Consider the following 23,929-nt stretch of genomic DNA (forward strand, 5'->3'; position numbering starts at 1 on the left):
TTCCTCCTGCAAAAGACCTCCACTGTTCTGTAGCATGTTGTGCATTAATAAGTTACTAGGGTGGAGTTGCTGCAGGTGGCTACAAGATGCATTTCAGTGGTGCTGTATATAGATATACATTTTGCATGCTATTACTTGAAATTTGCCCCTTGGATGAAGCGTAAACGGACTGTCTGCCTCCGACACCTGAGCTGTTAAACATCAGGGGGGGAAGGGAAGAAGAAGGACTCTTACTTGACAAAGTAAAAAGCTGTGAGTGATCATACTTTACTGAGTTAACAATTGAAGTAAACCGTAAGCTTTCCAAGAATAACAGTCAGTGAGGCAATGAAAGCAGACAAGCTGAGTAACAGAGATACTGCTGAGGACAATTCATATTTTGTAATTTAATTTGCACAGACTGGACTGTGTGTGGGGAAATATTTAATTAAAAGATACAAGATGTGATGTAATCCTCTTCAATTTCTCTGCCAGAAATAGCAACCAAGTTACACAAAGTTGACAAATGAGCAATGGGTTGGTTTAAAAGATTTAATATCTAGCTAAATTAATTACTGTCAATAGGATAAAAATTCTAACTGCAATTATAGTCTGTCACAACACTATCTTCGACACACTCTCCTCTGGAATAAATTTTGAGCTCATTCCTGGATGGCTCTAGAATTCCCTTTCTTTTATCTCCACCAAGCAATTAAGTGTCATATGTGAGCACTTTAAAGTAGTTTCAAGGATTTCTAGAAAGAGGAAGCATGGGATGGGGAGTCCAGACCTGAGTTCTATTCCTGGCTCTAGCACGTGACTTGGCCAAATCATTCAACCTTCACTATATTGCAGTTTATATCTGGAAATTGGGGAACAAATACTTACCTCAAAGGTATGTTGTGAGGCATAAACAATATTTATGTCATGCTCTGAGATGGAAGGTGTGATAGTAGTCCAAAGTACTATTTTGTTCCACCTTTAGTTAAAGGTTAGACCTACTGGGCATCTGGTTTTGATTGGGGTCTCATGGTGATATTAGAGCAGGTTTTACTGTATGTTGGCTAGACCAATTCTATTATAAAGAAGGTCTCCCATAAGTATTTGTAAGCTGTGAAATTGTAAAGGTTTGCTGTTTTGATTTCCTTAATCTTAACAAATTTTTTTTTAAATGGAAGGATAATTTTCTGCTGTCTACATTTCATGTTGATTAAAAACAACAAGATTCCCAAGATATACACTTAGAAAGTGATGGGACCGGCAGGTCCCTGGGCATGTTCCCTAAGTGCCTGCACAGCACTAAATAGGTTGCTGCGCCACCACACAGCTTACAGGGAACTTGGGTCCACGGATTAAAAAAAAAAAAGATTTTTAAGCCTCCAAAAAAAACCCTACCATTTGAATAACAATCGCCATCTTTTAAAAGCTGCTACTGAGCTTGCACAGGAACAACTTTTCCTGAAGATTTTAAATACAATGTTATTCCTACCTCAGTCTTTTTAAATGAGTGTTCTCCCACCAGAGTGTTGTGTGTAAGGGAGCTGGTGAAGTTGTTATGCAGCAACAGAACCTCAAAACATAGCTTAAAGCAAGCCTCCAAAACCCTTAAGCTTAGATGTCCCAGGACCAGGTACTTGAACAGGACACCTATACAGTGGGAGATTTAACTGAATGTTTTACTGGTAGGGATGTAAAGGGGGAAAAGAGAGAGACAGAGAGGGGAAAGTTGCCAAATAGTTGGAAGTGAGAGTCGAGAGAACATAATGGACAACAGCATACAGAATTGCTTTCAGAAAAACCTGCTCTAGTTCAATCATCACAATTTGATGCAGTAATGACCGAATGAAATTCTATGACCTGCTAACTGGACATCAGACAAGATGATGATAATGGCCTTCTCTGGCCTTTATTTATTTTTTAAAGAGGACAACACTATTCTGGCTTGTCAAGTCAAGAAAGAAGAGGGCTGAACAAAAAAATAATAATTAAAAAAAAAAGTAAAAGGAATAGTGGAAAGGTGTTGGAGGGTTAGAATGATAAAGGAAAAGATCAAGTGGAGATTGGCTTTTAGATTACTAAAGTTTATTTATGTAATTCACTTAGTTTCAGAAAAACATTCCAAATTAAATATGAAAAAAGGAAACACCTGTTAATCTGAAACTGAGAGGGAGATGATAGCAGAAAGTTGTTCATGCCCAGACTAATTCAAAATTTACATAGGAACATAAGAATGGCCATCCTGGATCAGACCAATGGACCATCTAGCCCAGTATCCTGTCTTCTGATAGTGGCCAATGCCAGGTGCTTCAGACTGAATGAACAGAACAGGGCAATTATCTCATGATCCACTCCTTGTTATCCCAGCACCCACCTTCTGGCATTCAGAGGCTAGGGACACCCAGAGCCTGGGATTGCATCCCTGGCCAATCTTGGCTAATAGCCATTTATGGACCTATCCTCCATGAACTTATCTAGCTTTTTTTTTAACCCAGTTATTCTTTTGGCCTTCACAACAGCCCCCAATAACAAATTCCACAGGTTGACTGTGCGTTGTGTGAAGTAGTACTGCTTTTGTTTGTTTTAAACCTGCTGCCTAGTTATTTCATTGGATGACCAAGTTCTTGTGTTATGTGAAGGACTAAACAAACACTTTCTTTATTCAGTTTCTCTACACCATTCATGATTTTATAGACCTCTAGCATATTCCCTCCCCCTTAGTCATCTCTTTTTCCAAGCTGAATAGTCCCAGCTTTTTTTAATCTCTCCTCATACGGAAGACATTCCATACCCTTAATCATTTTTGCTGACCATCTCTGTACCTTTTCCAATATATCTTTTTAAAATGGGGCAACCAGCACTGTGCGCAGTATTCAAAGTGTGGGTGCACTATGTATTTATATAGCAGCATTATGATATTTTCTGTTTTATTATCTATCCCTTTCCTAATGGTTGCTAACATTCTGTTAGCTTTTTTGACTGCCACTTCACCTGACCAGATGTTTTCAGAGAACTATCTGCAATGACACCAAGATCTTTGAGTGATAACAGCTAATTTAGATCCCATCATTTTGTATGTATAGCTGGATGATGTTTTCCAACGTGCGCTACTTTGCATTTATCTACAGTGAATTTTATCTGCAATTTTATTGCCCAGTCACCTAGTTTGGCGACATCCCTTTGTAACTCTTCAAAATCTGCTTTGAACTTATAAGTAATTTTGTATAGTCTTCAAATTTTGCAACCTTACTGTTTACCCCTTCTTCCAGATCATTTATAATATGTTGAACAGTACTGGTCCCAGTAAAAATCCCTGGAGATCACCACTATTTACCTCTCTCCATTCTGAAAACTGTGTTTATTTTTACTTTTTGTTTCCTGTCTTTTAACCAGTTACTGATTCATGAGGACTTTCTCTCCTATCCCATAACTGCTTACTTTGCTTAGAGCCTTTAGTGATGGACCTTGTAAGGCTTTCTTAAAATCCAAGTACACTGTAACAACTGGGTCACCCTTGTTCACATTTATTGATGCCCTCAAAGAATTCTAATGAATTGGTGAGGTATGATTTCCCTTTACAAAAGCCATGTTGACTCTTCCCCAATAGATCATATTCATCTGTGTCTGCTCATTCTGTTCTTTACTATAGTTTCAACTAACTTGCCTGGTGCTGAAGTTAAGCTTACTGGCCTGTAATTGCCAGGATTGCCTCTGGAGCCTTTTTTAAAAATGGGTGTCACACTACCTATCCTCCAGTCATCTGGTACAGAAGCTAATTTAAGTGATAGGTTACATACCACAGTAAATACTTCTGACATTTGAGCATCTAACTAAGTTTATGGGACAGGTATTTGAAGAAACTACATTGCACAGTGACTGGTATTTGTATACTATGCCATGAAACACTGTTAGAACGTTGTAATGAATTGGACAGGTCATCCTTACCTGGTGTCTGTAATTGTACCAGCCATTTGACCCTGCTACGATGACAATCCAGTGCTTGCCTCCATCTTCAGGATCCTCGAGAGGAAGTGTGTTGATTCCCAGGATACAGCCTAGCAATACAATTGCTTTCAAAATCATTCTCTTCTTTCTTTACTCCACAACTCCAGAAACTAAGGAATAAATTTCAAAGACTAGGTCAGAAGATGGTAGAATAAAGCCAAAGCAGCATTCTGCATTTTAAAAATACAGCACATTGCAATACAGGTGCGATTCAGTTCCTGTTAGTTTGACATTGAAGTGAAAATACAACTACCCAGAATAAAAGTCTTTGAAGGAATACAAATGAATCTGAAATGGACCAAAATAAATGAAGCCAAAAGACCTGGATATTTTGTTCTACAGTAGCTAGTAAATTGGTTAGGACCCATGTGTGAAATGAGTATCACTATCATCCACATTTTACAGATAAAGATCTTCTGAAATAAAAACCCATGAGACTTTTCATAACACTTTTCATTCTATTTGGTTTCTTCAGTCCCTGCTCTCCTTACAGTGTGTATGGTAACACCCATTGTTTCATGTTCTCTGTGTATATAAAATCTCCCCACTGTATTTTCCACTGTTCTTTCATAATAATCATTCACCTTTGGCGTAACACAAAAAAGATGAGACTAAACTACTCCCACTCCAATGCTGGTCTCCTTTCAGACAGAACTGATAATCATTTTGACCTCTATTACATGGATAACCAGAGGGTAACATGGCCCCAGGCCTGCTATTCTAGAACCTGCCTTGGGCAGACATGTACAAGGAAAAAATACCCAAGACTAGGGATTTAGGACATGTAAATTACTCACTGTAAATTATATTGTGGAAACCAAATAATGTCTATTCCTAGGCAAATCCCGAAGCGTTACAGCCTCCTGGCAAATTGAGCATCACCCAAACTGATCTCTGGCAAGGTGCTTAAAATGATCTATTCAATTTGTCCGCCACTGGCAATTTTGTAGCACCACCAAAGCTTTTCCTGACTACATGATCAGCCATATAGTTATATTCCTTGGTACACATGCTTCAGAATTTTGTTGGTCCTCATTCTGATATGTCCATACCAAGAAAGCCATCAAAACCAAACCAGTGCTGATGGTGGCAGTTGCTGGGTTTGGCTTCAAATAACCTCATTTATGATCTTGTCCGGCTACCTTATAAGAATCAAAAACTTTAAAGGAGTGGTTTTTGGCTTTCTTCAGTGCCCACCTTCCACACAATAGTCTGCATAAGAGCGATTCTATAGATCTGCAGCTTTGCAGCAAGCTTGATGCCACAATCACACCACAGAGCCTGTTGAAGGGCCCAAAACATAGCAGCAGCTGCTGCCATACGTGTCTACATCTTTCAAGCACCCTGCAGCACTATCTATGACTCTGCTCAACTATTTACAGCTGCTACCTGCTCGATGTCTCATCTGGACAGGTTAATACTGAGCTGGTTGTAATCTGGATCTGGAGTCTGCTTGATGGTAATGGCCAGGAACTTAATTTTATCTGGATTAATGAGACCACCAATGCGTGCTGCTTCTTGCTCAACCAGACTGGTGAATCACTACAGCTGATGGCCAAACTGAGTCAACAAGGCAGTGTCATAGGCATATTCAAGATCTCAAAGCAGAATGGAGTTCAGCTCAATGTCTAATAGACCTTAAATTTTAAATAGAGATTAATTTCTATACAACATTTGCAGTGTTTACTTTTCATCAGTCCTATTTGTCTGTCACGTTCTGTTTCATGATTTAGTCCCTCTGTTTTAAATTTAGAGCAGAAAAAAGTAAACTAGACAGCAATACTAGCAAGGTACAAAAAGAAATTATAAATGCTAACATCTGCAGGGTTTTCTGAATAGCTTTTAGAACAAACTCAAGCAGGTATAGTAGCTCTTTTACACATTTGCTAATTCACTGCTTGATTCTAACTTTTAAAAAATGTCTGAGGGACAAGCCTAGACTGTTGAAAAGATGTTAGGTAGATTAAAAAGACAGTGTGCTGTGTTGAAAGAGGAAACCAGACCAGTAATGTGAGGGGGAAAATATTCCTTGTCACATGCTAACCCTCAGGTCACAAATTGCAACAGGAAACCTGTTCAATTAATTTGATTACCAAGAATTCACAGGTACACAGAAGTACAATTGTAATAAATACCTCTCATTTGCTTTAAAAATAAAAGACAACTGCAATTCTCAGTCTAGTAATAAAGTAGAACCGTGGGAATATACATATTATGTGCAGTAGGTCTTGTTATACATGACAAAAAGAAATGGTCTCTCCCCTGAAGGGTTTAAAATTCACAAAGATCAAATGTGCTGGGTGACCCAGATGATGGTGATAATTTAAATCTAATTACCTAGTCACCTTAGATACAGCAATTTTAATAACTGATAGAGGTCTTCACTATATTTAGAATGATAAACATTGCAGTTGTTTACAGCTACAGTAGAACACCAGAGTTACGAAAACCAGAGTTACAAACTGCCTGGTCAACCACACACCTCATTTGGAACTGGAAGTATATGTAATCAAGCAGCAGAGACACAAAAAAGCACATATTGTACAATACAGGACTGTGTTAAACAAACTAAAAAAAAATTTTTTTAAGTGTGACAAGGTAAGAAAACTGTTTCTGTGCTTTAGAGACTAACAAATTTATTTGAGCATAAGCTTTCGTGAGCTACAGCTCACTTCATCGGATGCATGCAGTGGAAAATACACAATGGTAGATATGTGCCAGCAATGCCCCTCTGCCATGTACATTGGCCAAACTGGACAGTCCCTATGTAAAAGAATAAATGGACACAAATCAGATGTCAAGAATTATAACATTCAAAAACCAGTCGGAGAACACTTCAATCTCTCCGGTCACTCGATTACAGACCTAAAAGTTGCAATTCTTCAACAAAAAACTTCAAAAAACAGACTCCAACGAGAGACTGTTGAATTGGAATTAATTTGCAAACTGGACACCATTAAATTGGGCTGGAATAAAGACTGGGAGTGGATGTGTCATTACACAGAGTAAAACTATTTTCCCATTTTTATTTTCCCCCCCCCTACTGTTCCTCACACGTTCTTGTCAACTGCTGGAAATGGCCCACCTTGATTATCACTACAAAAGGTGGTTGTTTTTTTTCTCTCCTGCTAGTAATAGCTCACTTTAGCTGATCACTCTCAGTGTGTAGGGTAACACTCATTGTTTTATGTTCTCTGTGTATATAAAATCTCCCCACTGTATTTTCCACTGCATGCATCCGATGAAGTGAGCTGTAGCTCACGAAAGCTTATGCTCAAATAAATTTGTTAGTCTCTAAGGTGCCACAAGTACTCCTTTTCTTTTTGCGGATATAGACTAACACGGCTGCTACTCTGAAACCTGTTTCTGTGCTTGTTTTATTTAAAATTAGCATGATTAAAAGCAGCATTGTTCTTCTGCATAGTAAAGTTTCAATGCTGTATTAAGTCAATGTTCAGCTGTAAACTTTTGAACAACCAAAATGTTTTGTTCAGAGCTACACACATTTCAGATTCACAAACTCTGAACAAAAAAACATTATGGCTGTTCTTTCAAAAGTTTACAACTGACTTAAAAAAAGATTTGACAAGGTAAGGAAAGTGTTTGTGCTTGTTTCATTTAAATTAAGATGGTCAAAAGCAGCATTGTTCTTCTGCATAGGAAAGTTTCAAAGCTGTAGTAAGTCAGTTGTAAACTTTTGAAAGAACAGCCATAATGTTTTTTTGTTCAGAGTTTGTGAATCTGAAATGTGTGTAGCTCTGAACAAAACATTTTGGTTGTTCAAAAGTTTACAGCTGAACATTGACTTAATACAGCATTGAAACTTTACTATGCAGAAGAACAATGCTGCTTTTGACCATCTTAATTTAAATGAAACAAGCACAAACACTTTCCTTACCTTGTCAAATCTTTTTTTTTAAACTTTCCCTTTTTTTTTTTTTTTTAGTAGTTTATGTTTAACACAGTACTGTACTGCATTTGCTTTTGTTTGTTTCTGCTGCTGTCTGGTTGCGTACATCAAGTTCCAAATAAGGCGTGTGGTTGACCAGTCAATTTGTAACTCTGTTGTTCGTAACTAAGGTTCTACGGTAAGTGGCTGGATCAGAAGTGCAAAGTAACCACAGCTCTCACTGAAATCAGCATGTAGAAAATCTCCTAATTTCTATAATTCAGTGGGGATTTTCCCGCTTTAATTCCCTTTTAAAAATATAATATTTTGCAAGCAGTAGAGGCTGGGGTTAGATATTGATAATTACGGCATGAAGCTTTACTAAATCCACTAGTGACTGATATATGCATTAATTATTACTGGAATTAGTGGTTTCTTGTGATCATTTATGCAAAAAATGGTACAGTCATTGAAAATGTGCAAAGGCCATATTTACAGTAAATAGAAAGTATTCCAGTCCGTATTTAAATCAAGACAGCCTTTATTTTACAATAAAAATTGTGTAAAGCAATTTAACAATTAACCTTAAGTTTAAAATTGCTTCAAACTGCTATCCCAGTGCTAGCTCATCCATTCCTACAGCAGCAGGAGCAGTGACATGCCCCCATTTCCCAGCAAAAATGAGACAGCAGCTCCTCCCTGTGACTGAGACAAACTAATAGCCCTATTCTTAACATCCTATGAAATCCAGGTTGTAACATGACAGTTCGAGGTCTCAGTGAAATTGGTTCAGCTGTTTACTTTCAAATCCACCTACTCACATACTTAACATGTAGGGACATTTTGTCAGTAATTTTTTTATCATGAAATAGTTGTCCAAGCTGCAGGTACATATCAATGCAAAAATTTATATAATGTGTTATGCATCATTCTGTAAACAGGACTACCACTACTTTGAGCGTGAACAGTAAAAAAATAGGCACTTTGGTCAGCCATGGTAGATCAAGTTGGTTATGACACCTTTTATAGCGAGGAGGGAGGTTTGGGGAAACATAACTAGAAAACTTTATACTTTTAACATTTTTCTAATTGTTCATTATGATTTGTCTTGCCATTTTATATTTTTAGACTTTTAGGGCAGGAACAGTATCATACTGTGTACTTCTACAGTGTTCAGTCCAACCCTGATTAGAGTTTGGGGCACTACTATAATATAAATGTTTAACAGATTTTCATATAAAGCTAATACTGTCCACCTCAACTATAAAAAAAAAATGCATGTATGTGCAATAGGGCATTTCCAACTTAATCCGCAGAGTGTGGGGAAAGTCCATTATCTATACAGGAAATTTTAAATTCTTTTGACTAGTGTTCCAATGAAAACCTTACCTTAGAACAGTGGCTCTCAACCTTTCCAGACTGCTGTACCCCTTTCAGAAGTCTGATTTGTCTTGCATACCCCCAAGTTTCACCTCACTTAAAAATGACTTGCTTACAAAATCAGACATAAAAATATAAAAGTGTCTCAGCGCACTATTACTGAAAATTTGCTTACTTTCTCATTTTTACCATATAAATATTGTACTTCATTTCAGTGTATAGTATACCAAGAAATATAAACAAGTCATTGTCTGTATAAAACTTTACTTGGTATTGACTTCCCTAATGCATTTTATGTAGCCGGTTATAAAACTAGGCAAATATCTAGGTGAGCTGATGTACCCCCTGGAAGACCTCTGCATACTCCCAGGATACGTGTACCCCTGGTTGAGAACCACTGTCCTAGAGGACCAAATCTATGCATGCCAGATAGTAAGAGACTTCTTCTCCCACAAAAATGTTCCCACTTTCTTCTATGCCCTTCCCTTTATGCATGGAATGCTTTTCCTGAGCTGCTCTTCAAAACCAGTACCTCCCTCCACATTCATCCCTGCTGATGAACAACTTGAAGTGTGAGAAAAGAAACTCACTAATAACGGCTAGACTGAGGTGCAACTGATCAAGCTGAAGCTATTCCTTACTGTGATCACTTTATTTGTATATTTTTCCTCTGCACTTGCATCTACTTTTAGATTGTGCAGGGATTATAGCTTCCTTTGTTTATTCAATGCCTAACCCATTATAGTTTCTCTTGGAAACAGTGGATCTAGTTTTTAAGTCTGTCAATGGTGCTCATAAAAGGTTGTATGAATTTATTATTACTAACTATACCGACCAATTACATACACCAGGCTCCTAAGTAAATTACTTCCCTACAACTCTGTCTTGTGCAAAAGTTTCCTTAGCAAAGCCCCAGGTCACACAGGAGGTGTTTCCTTTCAGTTCCTGTTTACCATTTCTTTATCTCAGTGCAAACAGCTGCACCTGGATTTTGTAGCCGATCAGTTGTTTCTCTATTTAAAACAACTTGTAATGCCATTTTCAGTGGGTTGGTTTTACACCACTAACAGAGGCTGGACACTGCAATGGACACCCATTTCAGACCGAGCAGAATTACTGTTAGCCCCTTATATATTTGAATAAAACCCCTTGGTTGGACTTGTGGGTCAACGGCTAGTAGCTGTAGCCTGTTGACTTAATGGGTCTTGGCACAGTATGAGTGGGAATGACACATCACCCCTATCTATGCTTTATGTGGTCCAGGTCCACTGCGAGCTGAGGAAATCCCCTCCCCCTCAAGAAGAACTCCCCTGTACCCACTGCCCCCAGCGGGCTGCTATGACCGGACAGGCCGGAGTCTTGCTCTGCCCCTTTCCCCGTTCAGTGCCCAGGCCCCCAGCACAGGGTGGATCCGCGACGCGACGCGCCCCTGCCCGCTGGTGTCCAGACCCCACGCAGGGCGAGGTCCCTCACCTCCCCCGCCCCCTCCCATCCCTACAGCCATTTCTTGCCCCGCCCCCGCTCTCCAGAAGGGCTCCCCTCCGCCCAGCCCCCCACAGCTCTGCCCCCGCTCCCCACCCCGCGTGCCCAGGGCGCAGGCTGGTTTCCCTTCGCCCGCCCAGGCAGCGCTGCCTCCCTCCGGGCCGGCTCTTACCCAGACAGGGTACTAGGCAGGAATCGCACCTACCTCCTCACGCGCACCTCGACCGCTGTGATTTGCGGCGGCCGGCCAGGGTCTTTGTATAGAGCCAGCCGGCCTCAGGCTGGGCGGGGAGACGGGTGAGTGGCGGCGCCATCGGCCAATCCTGTCAGCGCAGAGGCGCAGCCAGAGGCCGTCCTACAGTTCCCAGAATGCTGTGCTCTGCCTCCGGCAGCAAATCCAACGGCTCTCGGTGCAATGCATGCTGGGAGTCGTAGTGCTCAGGTGTTCAGTGCGAAAGATAAGGGCTCGGCACCGTTTGGCACGTGATGGTTGTGCCCGACGGAGAATCCAACCTGGGTGTGATCTAGGCTACAGGCCACCCCTGGGGTGACCATCTTTCTTGGGTGGAAGTAAGGGGAAACCACATGCAAATTGAGGGACAACACTTTATTTTAAGGAGCATTTTAGGGAAATGCCATTTCCCTTAGCATAGTATATATTTTTCTCTTGTGTACGATTCTACAAGTATGCAGTGCAATTAGCATAAGCTTCTATTTAATTTTAGATTTTTACTTATACGTTTTAATACATTTAATATACCATAAAATAATAAGGGACAAGTGGTCACTCTAAGGGACAAAACAATGAAATAAGGGTGTGTCCCTTAAAATAAGGGATTGGGTCCTTGCCCTACCATAACATGTCTGTAAAGTGCTTTGGACCTTTGAAGTGATATATAAGTGCTAAATATTATAGGGTTTTGTCAACAGGATAAATTTACTGGCATCATTATATCAGTATAATTATATTGCTGTAGTTATAGCCTTAATAATTCTCCACGTGGATATTATTCTGAGTGCCTTTTTCTGTTTTAGCTAAACGTATGTTGCTTTGGAAGCCGTATAAACTAACCTAGAAAAAGGCGCCATTGTTCAGGAATAAGAGTGTCCCCTGGGGAGTTATCCTGTTACCATGGTATAACTATAGCAATATTTCCCTATGAGCATAGTCCCATAGGCAACCCTGTCTTCCAGTATAGCTTGTTCCCATTAGATATACAAGTAAAAGCTATTTCAGTTTAAAAATAAGTGTAAAATCACATCCCAGACTGAAATAGCTAAATTAGTACAAAAACTGTCTGTAGACCTTACAACTTTGCTGAGTCAATGTAAGGGTTGCAGTTTTGAATCTTTAACAAAGAAGTTCTCTCCCAAAATATTAATTAGTCGTTTCAATTAAATATGTGTTAAGAAATTAAAACAAAAAATACCAGAAAACTTTCAAGTTTTACAAATATATATATATATATATATATATATATATATATATATAGCTATACTGGCAAACCTCCTAATGTAGACACAACTTCTAGCAGCAAAAATGTGTTTTTGCCAGCACAGCTTATATCAGCTCCCTGAACAAAATGTTATGTGAGAAAAAGCACATTTTTGAAGTTTAGCTGTCTACACTAGGCCTTTTGTCAGTATAAAAACTGACATTGTTATACAAGCAACAGTTTCTAGTAGACTAGGGATAAGATTCTGTTGCCTTCTTAATTACTCAGCTTTCATTCTCAAATTAAAATAGCTATTCACTAGGTTTCTTGTCCCAATAGAGTCTAAATTACACAAGACCTGACTTTCTAATGGAAAAAAACACTTTAAAAAGTTCATATTCTTTTTTGCATCATAAAAAGCATAAAACAACACAAGCCCATTTTTCCCTTTTCAAGTACAGTAACCTTTAAATTCACCCTTCCCCTTTTCAAGAAGGTATATTATCTTTTTTTCAGACTCCATCTGTGATCATTGTAGTATCCATTAACATGAATACAAGAAAACTAATTTTAATTACATAATTCTGCTCTGACCTTGGCAGAAATTTGTTAGAAAACTGAGGAATCCGTATGGTTGAACTGTCTCAACCGATCACCTGATTATAAGTTTAAAAGGTCATGGTTAACCAATGTTGGAGATAATCCTTTTTTGGATGCTGATGTCTTTGTCAAGCAGACACATTTCTCCCAAACTTTTATGGCTAAACTGTTAAAATTGATTAATTGTGTCTCATAGGTCACCATTCTGATCTGCCAAAGTCCCCAACACTGTATTTTCTAACAGAAAAAAACATTATTTTGAGCTTAATTTGCATTACAAGGGTTATGGTTTGTATCCTGAACTACACCCTCTGGCTCTAGTGTCTGTTGAGTACTTGCTATCTATCTGGTGTCGTTGAGTGCTTGCTTAACCCAACAATTTCAAGTCCAAGGGTCTTTTTCATATTGTTTGTCGTACTTGGGTTACACCGGATAAGCATGCTGGGATTTAAGTGTGTTGCTTCCAATGAAACTAACAGCTACATAGTTAAACACCCTTTATATGTGATGCTCAGCAATGTGTAAAATATAGAAGGCAAGATCTCTGCCCCCCATGAGCTTAGCCTAACCTTTATACACTTAGATCAGATGCATAATATCATTGATCAAAGTGGTGCAGATTTTTTTTATTAAATACACTTCTTTCTCCGATGGAGTTAACATTAAGAGGCTTCTTCAGTGGAGTGAGTGGGTGTTTGGATATGGAGAGGGTTTCAAGTGTAATGACCCTGGCAATGACAGTGAGAAGACAAAAGTGGGGGAAAGATATAAAAGGTCTGAGTAGGCAGGCAAGCTTGGGACAGACATAGGCAGAGCAAGGAGTAAGAAGAAAGAGCAGAGAACGGGTGCAGTTGTGCAGAGCTTAAAGGGAAAAATAAGATGCTTGGATCTGATGCAGCAGGTGAAAGGAAGGCAAGTGAGTAACATCAGTAGATGTAGGAGAGGTAGATCAATCTTAAGAGCAAAGTCTTCATGGGACTAAAGGAGAGTGAGGGGAGAATCAAGAATGCCAGTGAGGACGAGATTTGTGTAGTCCAGGCAAGAAGGGACTAAGTCATGGACAGGACTTCATGGCAAGAAAAGAGAAGTAAAGGATAGATTTTGGAGATGGAAGGATTTGGCAATAGATTGCCTTTTGGAGAAGGAGAGAGGAAGAATCCTATTAAACACTGAAGGTGCAAGCTTGGTAAAAGAGATGATGGAATTTTCAATTTTGACACTGAGGAAGGATTTGAGAGGAAAGATAGAGTGTGCAATTTTGCCATGTCTGAACTGGCATTATTATTAGGGTGATCACACGTCCTGTTTTTGCCAGGACAGTCCCTTCTTTAAGCCTTGCCGTGGCCATCACAACATTTTTGACAAAACTGGGCATTTGTACCATTTGCTCTTGCTCTTGCTCATCAGTTGGCAAGAGCAAACTGGACAAATGCCCAGTTTTGCCAAAAAAGTGAGGTGCGACCCCTAGTGGAGTGCGGAGGAATATGCGGAGGGCAAACGGCAATGCCAGCCCTGCGTGAGAGGGAGGGCTCAGGACAGTGTCTTGGGCTGGACTGGCCCCACATAGGCAGGAGGCAGGACGTCTGGGACTGGCCCCGGGCGCAGGGGGGGGAAAGGGGGACAAGCTCTGGTTGGCTCAACACGGGTGGGCAGCAGGGGGGCTTGGTCCGCCCCACGTGAGAGGGAGAGAGGCATGTCTCAGGCTGGCCCCACGCAGGCAGGCCGTGGGGGAGCTCAGGCCGGCTCTTGCCAGGGGAGATCAGAGGGGGTACCTTGGGTCAGCCCTGTGTGGTGTCCCATTTTCCCTTTGGGAAAATATTGTCAGCCTAATCATGATAATCAGGATGAGATATACAAGACAGCACTGGAGACATTAGACTGAAGTTAATAGAGGAAGAGGGAGAGATTTGAGAGTCAAACATCGACTATTCTAACATAGTTGTATGATCCTGTGTCCATGGGTTGGACAGCAGCAGAAAACTAAAGGAGTTTGATGGTTTTGTGCATGATAATAACAATAATTAATAGTAAATATTTGAAACCCTTTTCCAAGATGAATGAAAAACTTAAATGTGACTCTTACTAGAATTGCTCCAAATATGTTTAGTTATATTAAGCAGCAGTGTAATAATTAAAAGAGCTGTCAAAAGATAGAAAGGAGAGCTAACAATCTAGCATGGCCATTACCCCCTTGTGGAAGGGGAGCGATGAAAAAGGTGCATCTGTTGGCAGGTTGGTGAGAAAAATACTCTGTTTTGAGAAAGGGGAGGAGGAAGAGAAGAGAGAGAGAGAGGAGTGTGTGTGTCAGTTGGGAAGAATATCATACACATAAAACATTCTGATTGTGCTGTAACAGTTCTGGAAAGCAAACATAGCTGTCACCCAGACATTGCATGACAAACTCCTGATGCATTTGAATGCATTTCCACCAGACCAACATTGCCAGAGGTTATTTGAGAACTGAAAACTGTGAATTACTAATTGGCTAGAAAACTCTGAAACTGCTGACCAAAACAGAACATGCATCTGCTCTTAAAAACCAAAAAGTCCTTAACTGCAGCTTTCATGTGAGGTTTCAGTAAACACAGAATGGAAAGTCCAACACAGTCACGTTGGTATTGTACACAGTCATATGTGGTAAGTTTATATAATTTACCTGAAATTCTCCTTTTCTGAAAATATCATTCCAACAGAAGTCTCACTTTTGCATCCCAGCTTTATAGTGCAAGGTTGGGCTGAAGCTTTGGAGACTGATAATGGCACAGTTTGCCATCTCTCCCGCAAAAAAGTCTTCTGCATTTCTGGTGTAGTCTTGAAGATGTTCTAACATACATAGAGTTATGGTACCAACTCACTATCCTTACAGCTAAGGAGAACTGGATTGGGAACCCATCCATGCTGTTTTTAATCAACCAGAAGGGCTTCTATAAAAACATGTATCAAACCTGAGGCTAAGTAGGCTATTTCTACCTCAGCAACCCTCCCATGGGTCAGGGATTATCTATATGAAGCCTCTCAGTCTGGGGGAGACAAACATGAGCCACAAATCAAATGTAGGTCTTACACCACTGAACCAAATGCTTAGCTTACACCATTAATAGAATGAATTGAAAAAGTAGCATATGAAGTTAGTGAGTTTGCCAATCTATAAAGAAAATTTTCTAGAGACTGTACATTTTAAACCCTACAGGGACTTTCTGTAAAAAATGTTTCCTGTTTACGTCTTGGGAAAATTGTCACTGAACATTTTCAAACAGGAAAATGGTACAAAATTTTGACCATTGTAACTGTGCTGATGTAATTGCTTTAAAAAGCATGTTATCTATTAAAATTAGTCTTTTGATTCAATAACAGGACCCCTGGGACAGTTCAGAGCCCAGACCAGAGCAGTTCTACCTAACCTAATCTAGACTAATGTGCCTATTCAGCAACTAATTTTATACTGTTAAAAATGACTATAGATTTGTTTCTGCTGTCATTTATTACAGGACAAAAAATTTGACGATAGCGTGAAGGTGATGGACTGCATAAGCCTATTTGCATATCTACATAGCAAAAATACCAACACATTGCCTAAATAGGTGGGGTTACAGACAATATCTCATCCACCCCAACTTCTCCTTAAAATTTCAAAGATTTCCTTCATAGCCACCAACAAGCAGTGGGCTTAGGTGAAGGGCTACGCCTTTCACCCTGCCCTGAAGTCAACAAACTCTGTCTTGGCAGGATCACAGTGTTGTTAAGTGCTGGGTGCTTTGGCTAAATTATTGCCTAAAACCAGTCCTGAGCTGTAGAAATATTCACATTGCATTAGTCTGTCCTGACTTGTTTTGAGAGCCCTTCATAGTTCTCATCCCTTTGTTAGGGGTCTGCAATAACTTGTGTTTATTAACAAAATAAAAAGAGGAAATGAAACTCTGAAAGCAAAGTCAGATGCAATATGAGAAGGGTAGAAAAATCACATGGTTAATGAAGCAGTGTAGTGAGTCTGAGCTTATAAAATCAGCAAGACAGGATTTTGGCAGATGGGTGTAGGTGGCAGAAATGCAAAACTGCTTATCTTGCGAATCCATGCAGAGGTCGGACATGATGATCCTGGTCCCCTTGGACATCCAGAACCCTTGAAAAGACTTATGATCTAGTTCTGGTTACATTTTTACAGCAAAATTATCCAGGGAATGGATGATCTTAGTTACTCAAAGAAACAAAGAAAAGAAAGTCCATTTTTATGCAGAAAAAATAAGAGGGAACTTCACTGACTTTCCCATAGTTCTGAAGGAAATAATGACAGAACTAAAGTCAGACATAAGAACACAGGGAGGTCAACTCAAGCTAAACAAGCTTGGGGAGCTAAAGGAGTTCATGCTTCATTCTCTTTCTCAGATTATTGTGTCACAGTTTCAGGGTAACTGCACCTTTGAGACCCTCTGAAGTGTGTTCATGGAACGCTGTCTCAAGCCTCTAGCTATCACCTGTCATTGGGATGTGACCCATGTCCCACTCCCCACAACCAGGAGGTTAGACTTCCAGCGTCACTTGCCTTCACCCCAAACAGCTTTGGTAAACGTCCAACTCCGGCTCTTTGTCTTCACTCCAAGGACAATGACAGTGATTTACCAGGAATCAAACAGCCCTTTCAAAGCAGAGTACATTTATTTAAAGACAAAAGCATACAGAGAAAACATATACAGCAATAACAGGATCTAATTGCTTTACCAGTAGCCCCCCAATAGTCCTATGGAGACTCTGGCAGATTCTATTCTTTCCAATCCTTCAGGAGTTTCCTCTTGGACAAAAGGTCATGTGTACCCATTAAATCAAAAAGAAGACCTCCCCCGTGTCAGGTTAAACTCAGACTTTTATACCAAAACACTTGCTTTATCTTCCAGCCTCCCGAAAAGAGGTAAAACCAATCACTGCCCTTTTTTCCCACAAGGTCAAACTTCAAAAGGCTAGGTATCTGCATAACCAGCTTTGGGATTTTGCATTACTCAACCCCATCTCTGCTCCCCAATAAGCCAGAAACACACACATACAAAAGTCTGGATATTTGATGGGCCCATATCATCTGGCCCTTCTTAATATAATGGACTTCAAAGTTTTCATGCTTTCCAGGGGATAACCATATCACAAACATACAGATAACCATACATTAAATACAATAGTTTCAAGATAGCGCTACGTTAATCATAGCTGTTACATCTTGCATTACTGGGGGCAACATAAACATAAAGGGGGAAAAAGTGCTTGTAGACAAGGAAACTTTGGCCTGAATTTCCAGAGGTAGCCTGTGATTTTGAGAGCCTGTTTTTGGGTACCTAACTTGAGACACATGAAGGTGACCTGCTTCTCAGAAGGCAGGTGCTCGGCAGTTCTGAAAATCAGACCTCTTTTGGGTCCAAAATGGAGGCAACCCAAATCACTAGTCATTTCTAAAAACATAGGCCTAAAAATGTCTGTGTAAAAATAGCACCACCTTACTCAGTAGAACTCCTTCTGTATTCAGTCACATGTGCTGATTTCAGTGACAGAAATACATTCTAAGGGATTCCACTTTAAGGTTCTGATTATGGCCCACCTCTACTAATTAGCTTACCCAAACATCCCTCCATATGCTAGTGGTAGATGGATACATCTATCTAAGGTACTTGTATGGCCCCCATTACTGTAGTATCTGAGTGCCTCACAATCTTTTAATGTATTTATCATCGCAAACCCACTGGAAGAAGAACTGCAGCACACAGAGACTCAGTGACGTGCACAAAAATCTGTGGTAGAGAAGGAAATTGAATCTGTATCTCTGAGGTCCCAGGCTAATGCCCTAACCATTAGAGACAATCCTTATATGAGACAGAAAGTAATGAATGTCCTGCCTCTTTTGCTGTGGGGTCTACTAAACCATTCAGCATTGTTAAAACAAATACAGGCTGTGAAAGCAAACGTAGGGGGAAAGGTCCTTAAGTCACACTCATCCTATAACAAGCTCTGCTGGATTTTCTAGTTCCAAATTCCCCATGAGTACAGAGTCTTCTGATATTGAAACCACCTCATCTCCTGGGTTCTCACACTTAAATTGTATGTAACTATTTAAACAAATATGCTCTTAACTTTAATTACACCTGCGAGAATTCTGCGCCAATGCGCATGTGCAGAATTTTTGTCCCTCACAGATTTCTTTGCTTTCCCGCAGAAAAATGACTTTATGATGGGGAAGCAAAGGGAAGCCACAAGAGTGGTCATGTGATCCTCCCCAGCAGTATGTTTCTGGTGCCCAGCCGGCAGAGAAGTAAATCACTGTGGTGGGGCATGTAGCTACACACTGCAAGGTGGACACAGCCTGCTTTTCACTGTGATGTGTAGCTACGCATGCCCTGCACACTGCCACAAGAGGTGTGCTATGTATATGTATCCACAGATCACCAAAAGCACTCAGCTTTTTTGCTAACATCCTGTGGAAAACTGGGTGAAAGTCAATTTTTCTGTTCTTCTCTCAAAGCTTTTCATAGGATTGATACAAGTAACCTGAGGGACCCTCTCACCCTGTGTGATTGTGACTATCCATGACAGTTTCATTCCAATGGAACAATAGCACTGTCACCCTCTAGAGTGAGAGATTCATATGTGCAGAGATAGAACTTTCTTGGTGAGTGGCCATAGATTTGGAACTCATTCTTGGAAGATATCCACATAATTACAGACATCAGCATATTCAGGACAGAATGTAAACCCCATTTCTTTGAGCCTGCTTTCCCACTATACCACCATCAAAAGAAAGAGAAATTGATCCCTGCTGACAGGGAAAGGGGAGAAAAAGAAATATCTTATTGATAAAATTCATTATTTTGAAAGGTGCTCAGGTACAATGGAGATGAGCACTAAAAGTGGTAACACAAAATTCAAAATTTGAAAATTGTGATTGAAAAAGGACAGGTTTTTTTGTGAAAATGTTCACCAAACAATTCATCCTGTTTTTTGGCCATCTTTAATGAGCACTCTGTAAGAATCTAGATAGATGCCATTTGTTTAATTCCATGTAGCTTTATACTAAGCTGTATCCTGTGGGTAGACAGCATTATTACTTATCCTCAGAGCATTACTGTGAGCAGTCTTAAGCTCTTTCCAACAAATGCACCACAAAAAAACCTGGCATATGCTTGGGTGTGGGTAAAATACCCAAATCCTCAGTTATCATTTCAACCCCTGAGTCTTCTGATGTCTGACAAAAGAAATGCACTCTTCATTTTGAGATCTTGCTATTTTTTTACAGGTCATTCATCAGTTTTTGTCCCCTAACTTTTCTCTCTATCAGCATTTAGAATGGCAGGCACTGTTACCAGTTTGCGTGAATAATACATCAGTATTGTAATTCTCTGACGAAGAAGGAGAGAAAATGGAAAGAGGAAATAAGCACTGAAAATACTGCTGGAAAAGTTTTGTCATCATCTATTACAGGAAGGAAAAGAAAGACTTAGAAATGATGATAGGAAAGGAAAGAAGATGTAACAATAGCAACACAAGGTTATACTTTTAAATGTATTAAGTTGATTCCCACTATGTTACAATTAAATAAAGTATATAGGAGACATTACACAACTGTTTTATTGCTTTAAACTGTAGGAGGTTTGGCTTTGGAGGAGACTTGTGACACAGGTGTTTTCCACCCCAGCTAGTTGGTGTCATAAACATTTTTCAGAGCGGTAGCCGTGTTAGTCTGTATCAGCAAAAAGAATGAGGAGTACTTGTGGCATCTTAGAGACTAACAATTTTATTTGGGCATAAGCTTTTGTGGGCTAAAACCCACTTCATCAGATGTCCAAACCGGACAGTCTCTACGCAAAAGAATAAATGGACACAAATCAGACATCAAGAATTATAACACTCAAAAACCAGTCGGAGAACACTTCAACCTCCATGGACAATCAATTACAGACCTAAAAGTCTCAATTCTTCAACAAAAAAACTTCAAAAACAGACTCCAACAGGAATTAATTTGCAAACTGGACACCACTAAATTAGGCTTGAATAAAGACTGGGAGTGGATGAGTCATTACACAAACTAAAAACTATTTCCCCATGCTAATATTTTCCCTACTGTTACTCACACCTTCTTGTCACCTGGTTGAAATGGGCCATCCTGATTATCCCTACAAAAGTTTTTTTTCTCCTGCTGATAATAGCCCACCTTAATAAGTCTCATTAGAGTTGGTATGGCAACCCCTATTTTTTCATGTTCTCTGTGTGTATATATATATCTTTCTACTGTATTTTCCACTGCATGCATCTGATGAAGTGGGTTTTAGCCCACGAAAGCTTATGCCCAAATAAATTTATAAATATTTTTAAAGCTCTACATTTTGCACCTGGCAATCTGAGAGATTACCACTCTATCCACAGCCACATTTCAGCTAACAATTCCCATATTTAATAATCTAAGGGCTGGAGGAAGGATAGTCTCAGGGTCAGAGTCACTGCTGCCTTGCACCTTGAGTAGTCATTTAACTGTAATGTAGCTAGAGTTAAGGTTTGCCCGACACTCTCCATGTATTCAGTTGCTTATAACTTTGCCAAGCTTTTAGTTATTTCATTTAAAATTTTCCATGCTAGGTGTCTGCCTCAGGTTGAATGTTTTTTTGGAAACTTCCAGATAAAATAGTTCGGTCATTTCTGAGAACAAAAAAATTCTTATACCCATTTAATTGAGAACTCTAGTGCCTTAGCCGTAACTTGAAATTTGTCAAGGTGATTGTCCTAGAGTTAGGAACATGCCTTTTGCCCTCCCTATGAAAAGACATCCACATTTGGTTATGCTGCAAAACTCCAAAAATTTAGTTTGCACATGCTCATTAGACTAAGTTTGGCAGTTTAACTACCTGAAGATTTCATCTGCCCTGAGCATGCTCCATCGCAACACAGATCCTACGTGCTGACTGGACTGAGTATGCACCATCCCAGCAGTTTGACTGACCATGTTCCAGCCTGGGATTTCAGGGGCTGGGCAGGGTTTTCCCTGCAATTGCTCTTCTTTGTGCCTCAGTTCTTCATCGGTAATATGGGGATAATACCATCTAGTCTCACAAGGGTTTTGTGAAAATAAAAGTCACTAATATTTGTGAAACATGCTGAGAACGTTCATAGAGGAGGTAATGAGGAAATTCCTAAGTTTTTATTCAGTGCAGGCTTTGGATGATGTTTGGGAAATAAGGCCGGGACCACACACTGAATGATGAGGATAAAAAGAAATATTGAATAGCTAGTCAGTGAGCTCAGTCCATCCTGTGCACTGAATGAGGCAGGGATATTATGGAAGAATATGTGATCGTGAAATTAAAGACTGTGTCATAAGGCATGCATCCAAAGGGGGTGGGGGTGGGGGGGTGGTGAATTAAGATTCACAGGCAACCTTAATTCTGGTATTTCCTAAATTTTGAGTGCCAGAATTTGTTACCTTAATGTTCTTTTAGCACAGTTTTTTGTATGCAATTTGTCATATGCTTATAGAAGTAATGTGTGTTTCGATACATTGAGAAAGGGAAACTGCTAATTTTCCCTGAGTATTTGCATGTAATAACAGATTTTCACAAAACAGGTTCATATTGAAATGCTATCTCCACCATCAAAAAGCTTCTTATCATGAAAACAGAAACACTGAATTTGTTCAAGATGGAAATTGGTCATTTCCAAAGAGAAATGAGTTTTTCCACCTGTGAAAACTGACCAATTAAAAAAAAAAATCAATCAAAGCTGAAACCAAAACATTATTTTTTGTGAACCCATGAAAACATGACTTTTGCTTTGTTAGTAGCGACACTGTTACAACACTGTTATTGTGGTGTGCATTCACTACCTCTGTGACTTATATCCTCTTACGAAAGGGTGCTGTAATATGCAATGTGAATTTATGCAAGTTCTTGATAGAATTACTTATATTCTTAAGAATAAAAGAAGGGAATTAGAAATTCTATATGTAGAGCCAGCTAATCTTTGATATAAAGCCACATCTGAATCTCTCAGATTCTGAGGCAGCAGATAGATACAAAAGTTCAGTTAGAGACTCTCAAAGAAAGTGGCAATATGTGCCGATTATCAGATTAGAATCTGGACTCTAGTGAGGGAATGGTAGGCATCTGTTATGATTTCAATTGAGTTTAATGATCCTTTTCTGCTATCATTACATATTCCTCCTACCCAGCCTGAGTGGCACAGGGGCTGATGCTCTGAAGAAGCTGTTAGGACAGTACAGAGGAGGAAGATTATAAATGTTTAATTGAAAAAAAAAAACACTGCAAAATCTAAAGGCAAAACTAACAAAACAAAAACAAAAACAAAAAAAAAACCCACACTGTGACAGGTCTGGCAATTTCCTGCAAAATCCTGGACAAACCTTACTGAATTAAGTTAAACTTTAGTCAAATAACTTTAAATATTTTAGGAGCTCATTGTATTAAAAATGCAGATGTTTATGCATCATTATGTGATTGTACAGTAAAAGCTGTTTTCTCTGGCACTTCATCAACCAGAAAGCTCTATAAACTGGCATTTCTGATCTTCATTGAAATTCTGGTTTATAGTCCGGTTGGCGCGGGGCTGGTAGGGGAATGGGGCATGGGAATGGGTGTGGGTTTGGAGCGCGGGCTCTGGGAGGGAGTTTGGGTGCAGGAGGGAGCTCGAGGCAGCGGGTTGGGGTACAGGAGTGGGTGCGGGGTGCTGGATCTGGGTGGCGCTCACCTCGGCCGGCTCCCCGCAAGTGGTGACCTGTCCCAGCTGCTCCTAGGTGGAGTCACAGGAGGCTGCTGTGTGCGCTGCCTCCGCCCATGGGCACTGCCCCCACAGCTCCCATTGGCCGCTTTTCCCAACCTGTCCCAGCTGCTCCTAGGCAGAGGCGCGACAGGTGGCCGATTGCGGGGAGCTGCCCAAGGTGAGCATCCCCAGTTCTGGCATCCCGCATCCCCTCCTGCATCCCAACCCGCTGCCCCGAGCCCCCTCCCACCACCAAACTCCATCCCTCTTAGTTAACCGGCATTTTTCAGTTACCGGCACCCCCCATTCCTCCAACATGCTGGATAAAACAGCTTTTATTGAATATAACTTGTTTGGAGAAATAACTGAGGTAAATCTTGGGAAGTGTTATGAACGTCAAAGGACTTTTTAAAACTTTGGTTTG

The 23,929-nt window shown here is 40.0% G+C and overlaps 1 protein-coding gene across 2 annotated transcripts in view; it reads right to left on the reverse strand.

Annotated features, from left to right (window-relative positions):
* The window catches only part of LGMN (legumain), a 41,176-nt gene extending 30,151 nt beyond the window's left edge, over positions 1-11,025 (reverse strand). Inside the window, exons 1-2 of one of the 2 annotated variants that reach the window (XM_077819295.1) lie at positions 10,938-11,025; positions 3,922-4,091 (exon numbers count right to left, since the gene is read on the reverse strand). In XM_077819295.1, the coding sequence (XP_077675421.1) occupies positions 3,922-4,059 (138 nt within the window). In that variant the 5' untranslated portion in view covers positions 4,060-4,091; positions 10,938-11,025. Of the gene's footprint in view, positions 1-3,921; positions 4,092-10,904 lie in introns of both variants that reach the window. The other variant, XM_077819297.1, reaches the window with a different exon arrangement.
* Positions 11,026-23,929: the final 12,904 nt, after the last annotated feature.

This window comes from Eretmochelys imbricata, chromosome 6 (genome assembly GCF_965152235.1).
Source record: "Eretmochelys imbricata isolate rEreImb1 chromosome 6, rEreImb1.hap1, whole genome shotgun sequence".
Lineage (NCBI taxonomy): Eukaryota > Metazoa > Chordata > Testudines > Cheloniidae > Eretmochelys > Eretmochelys imbricata.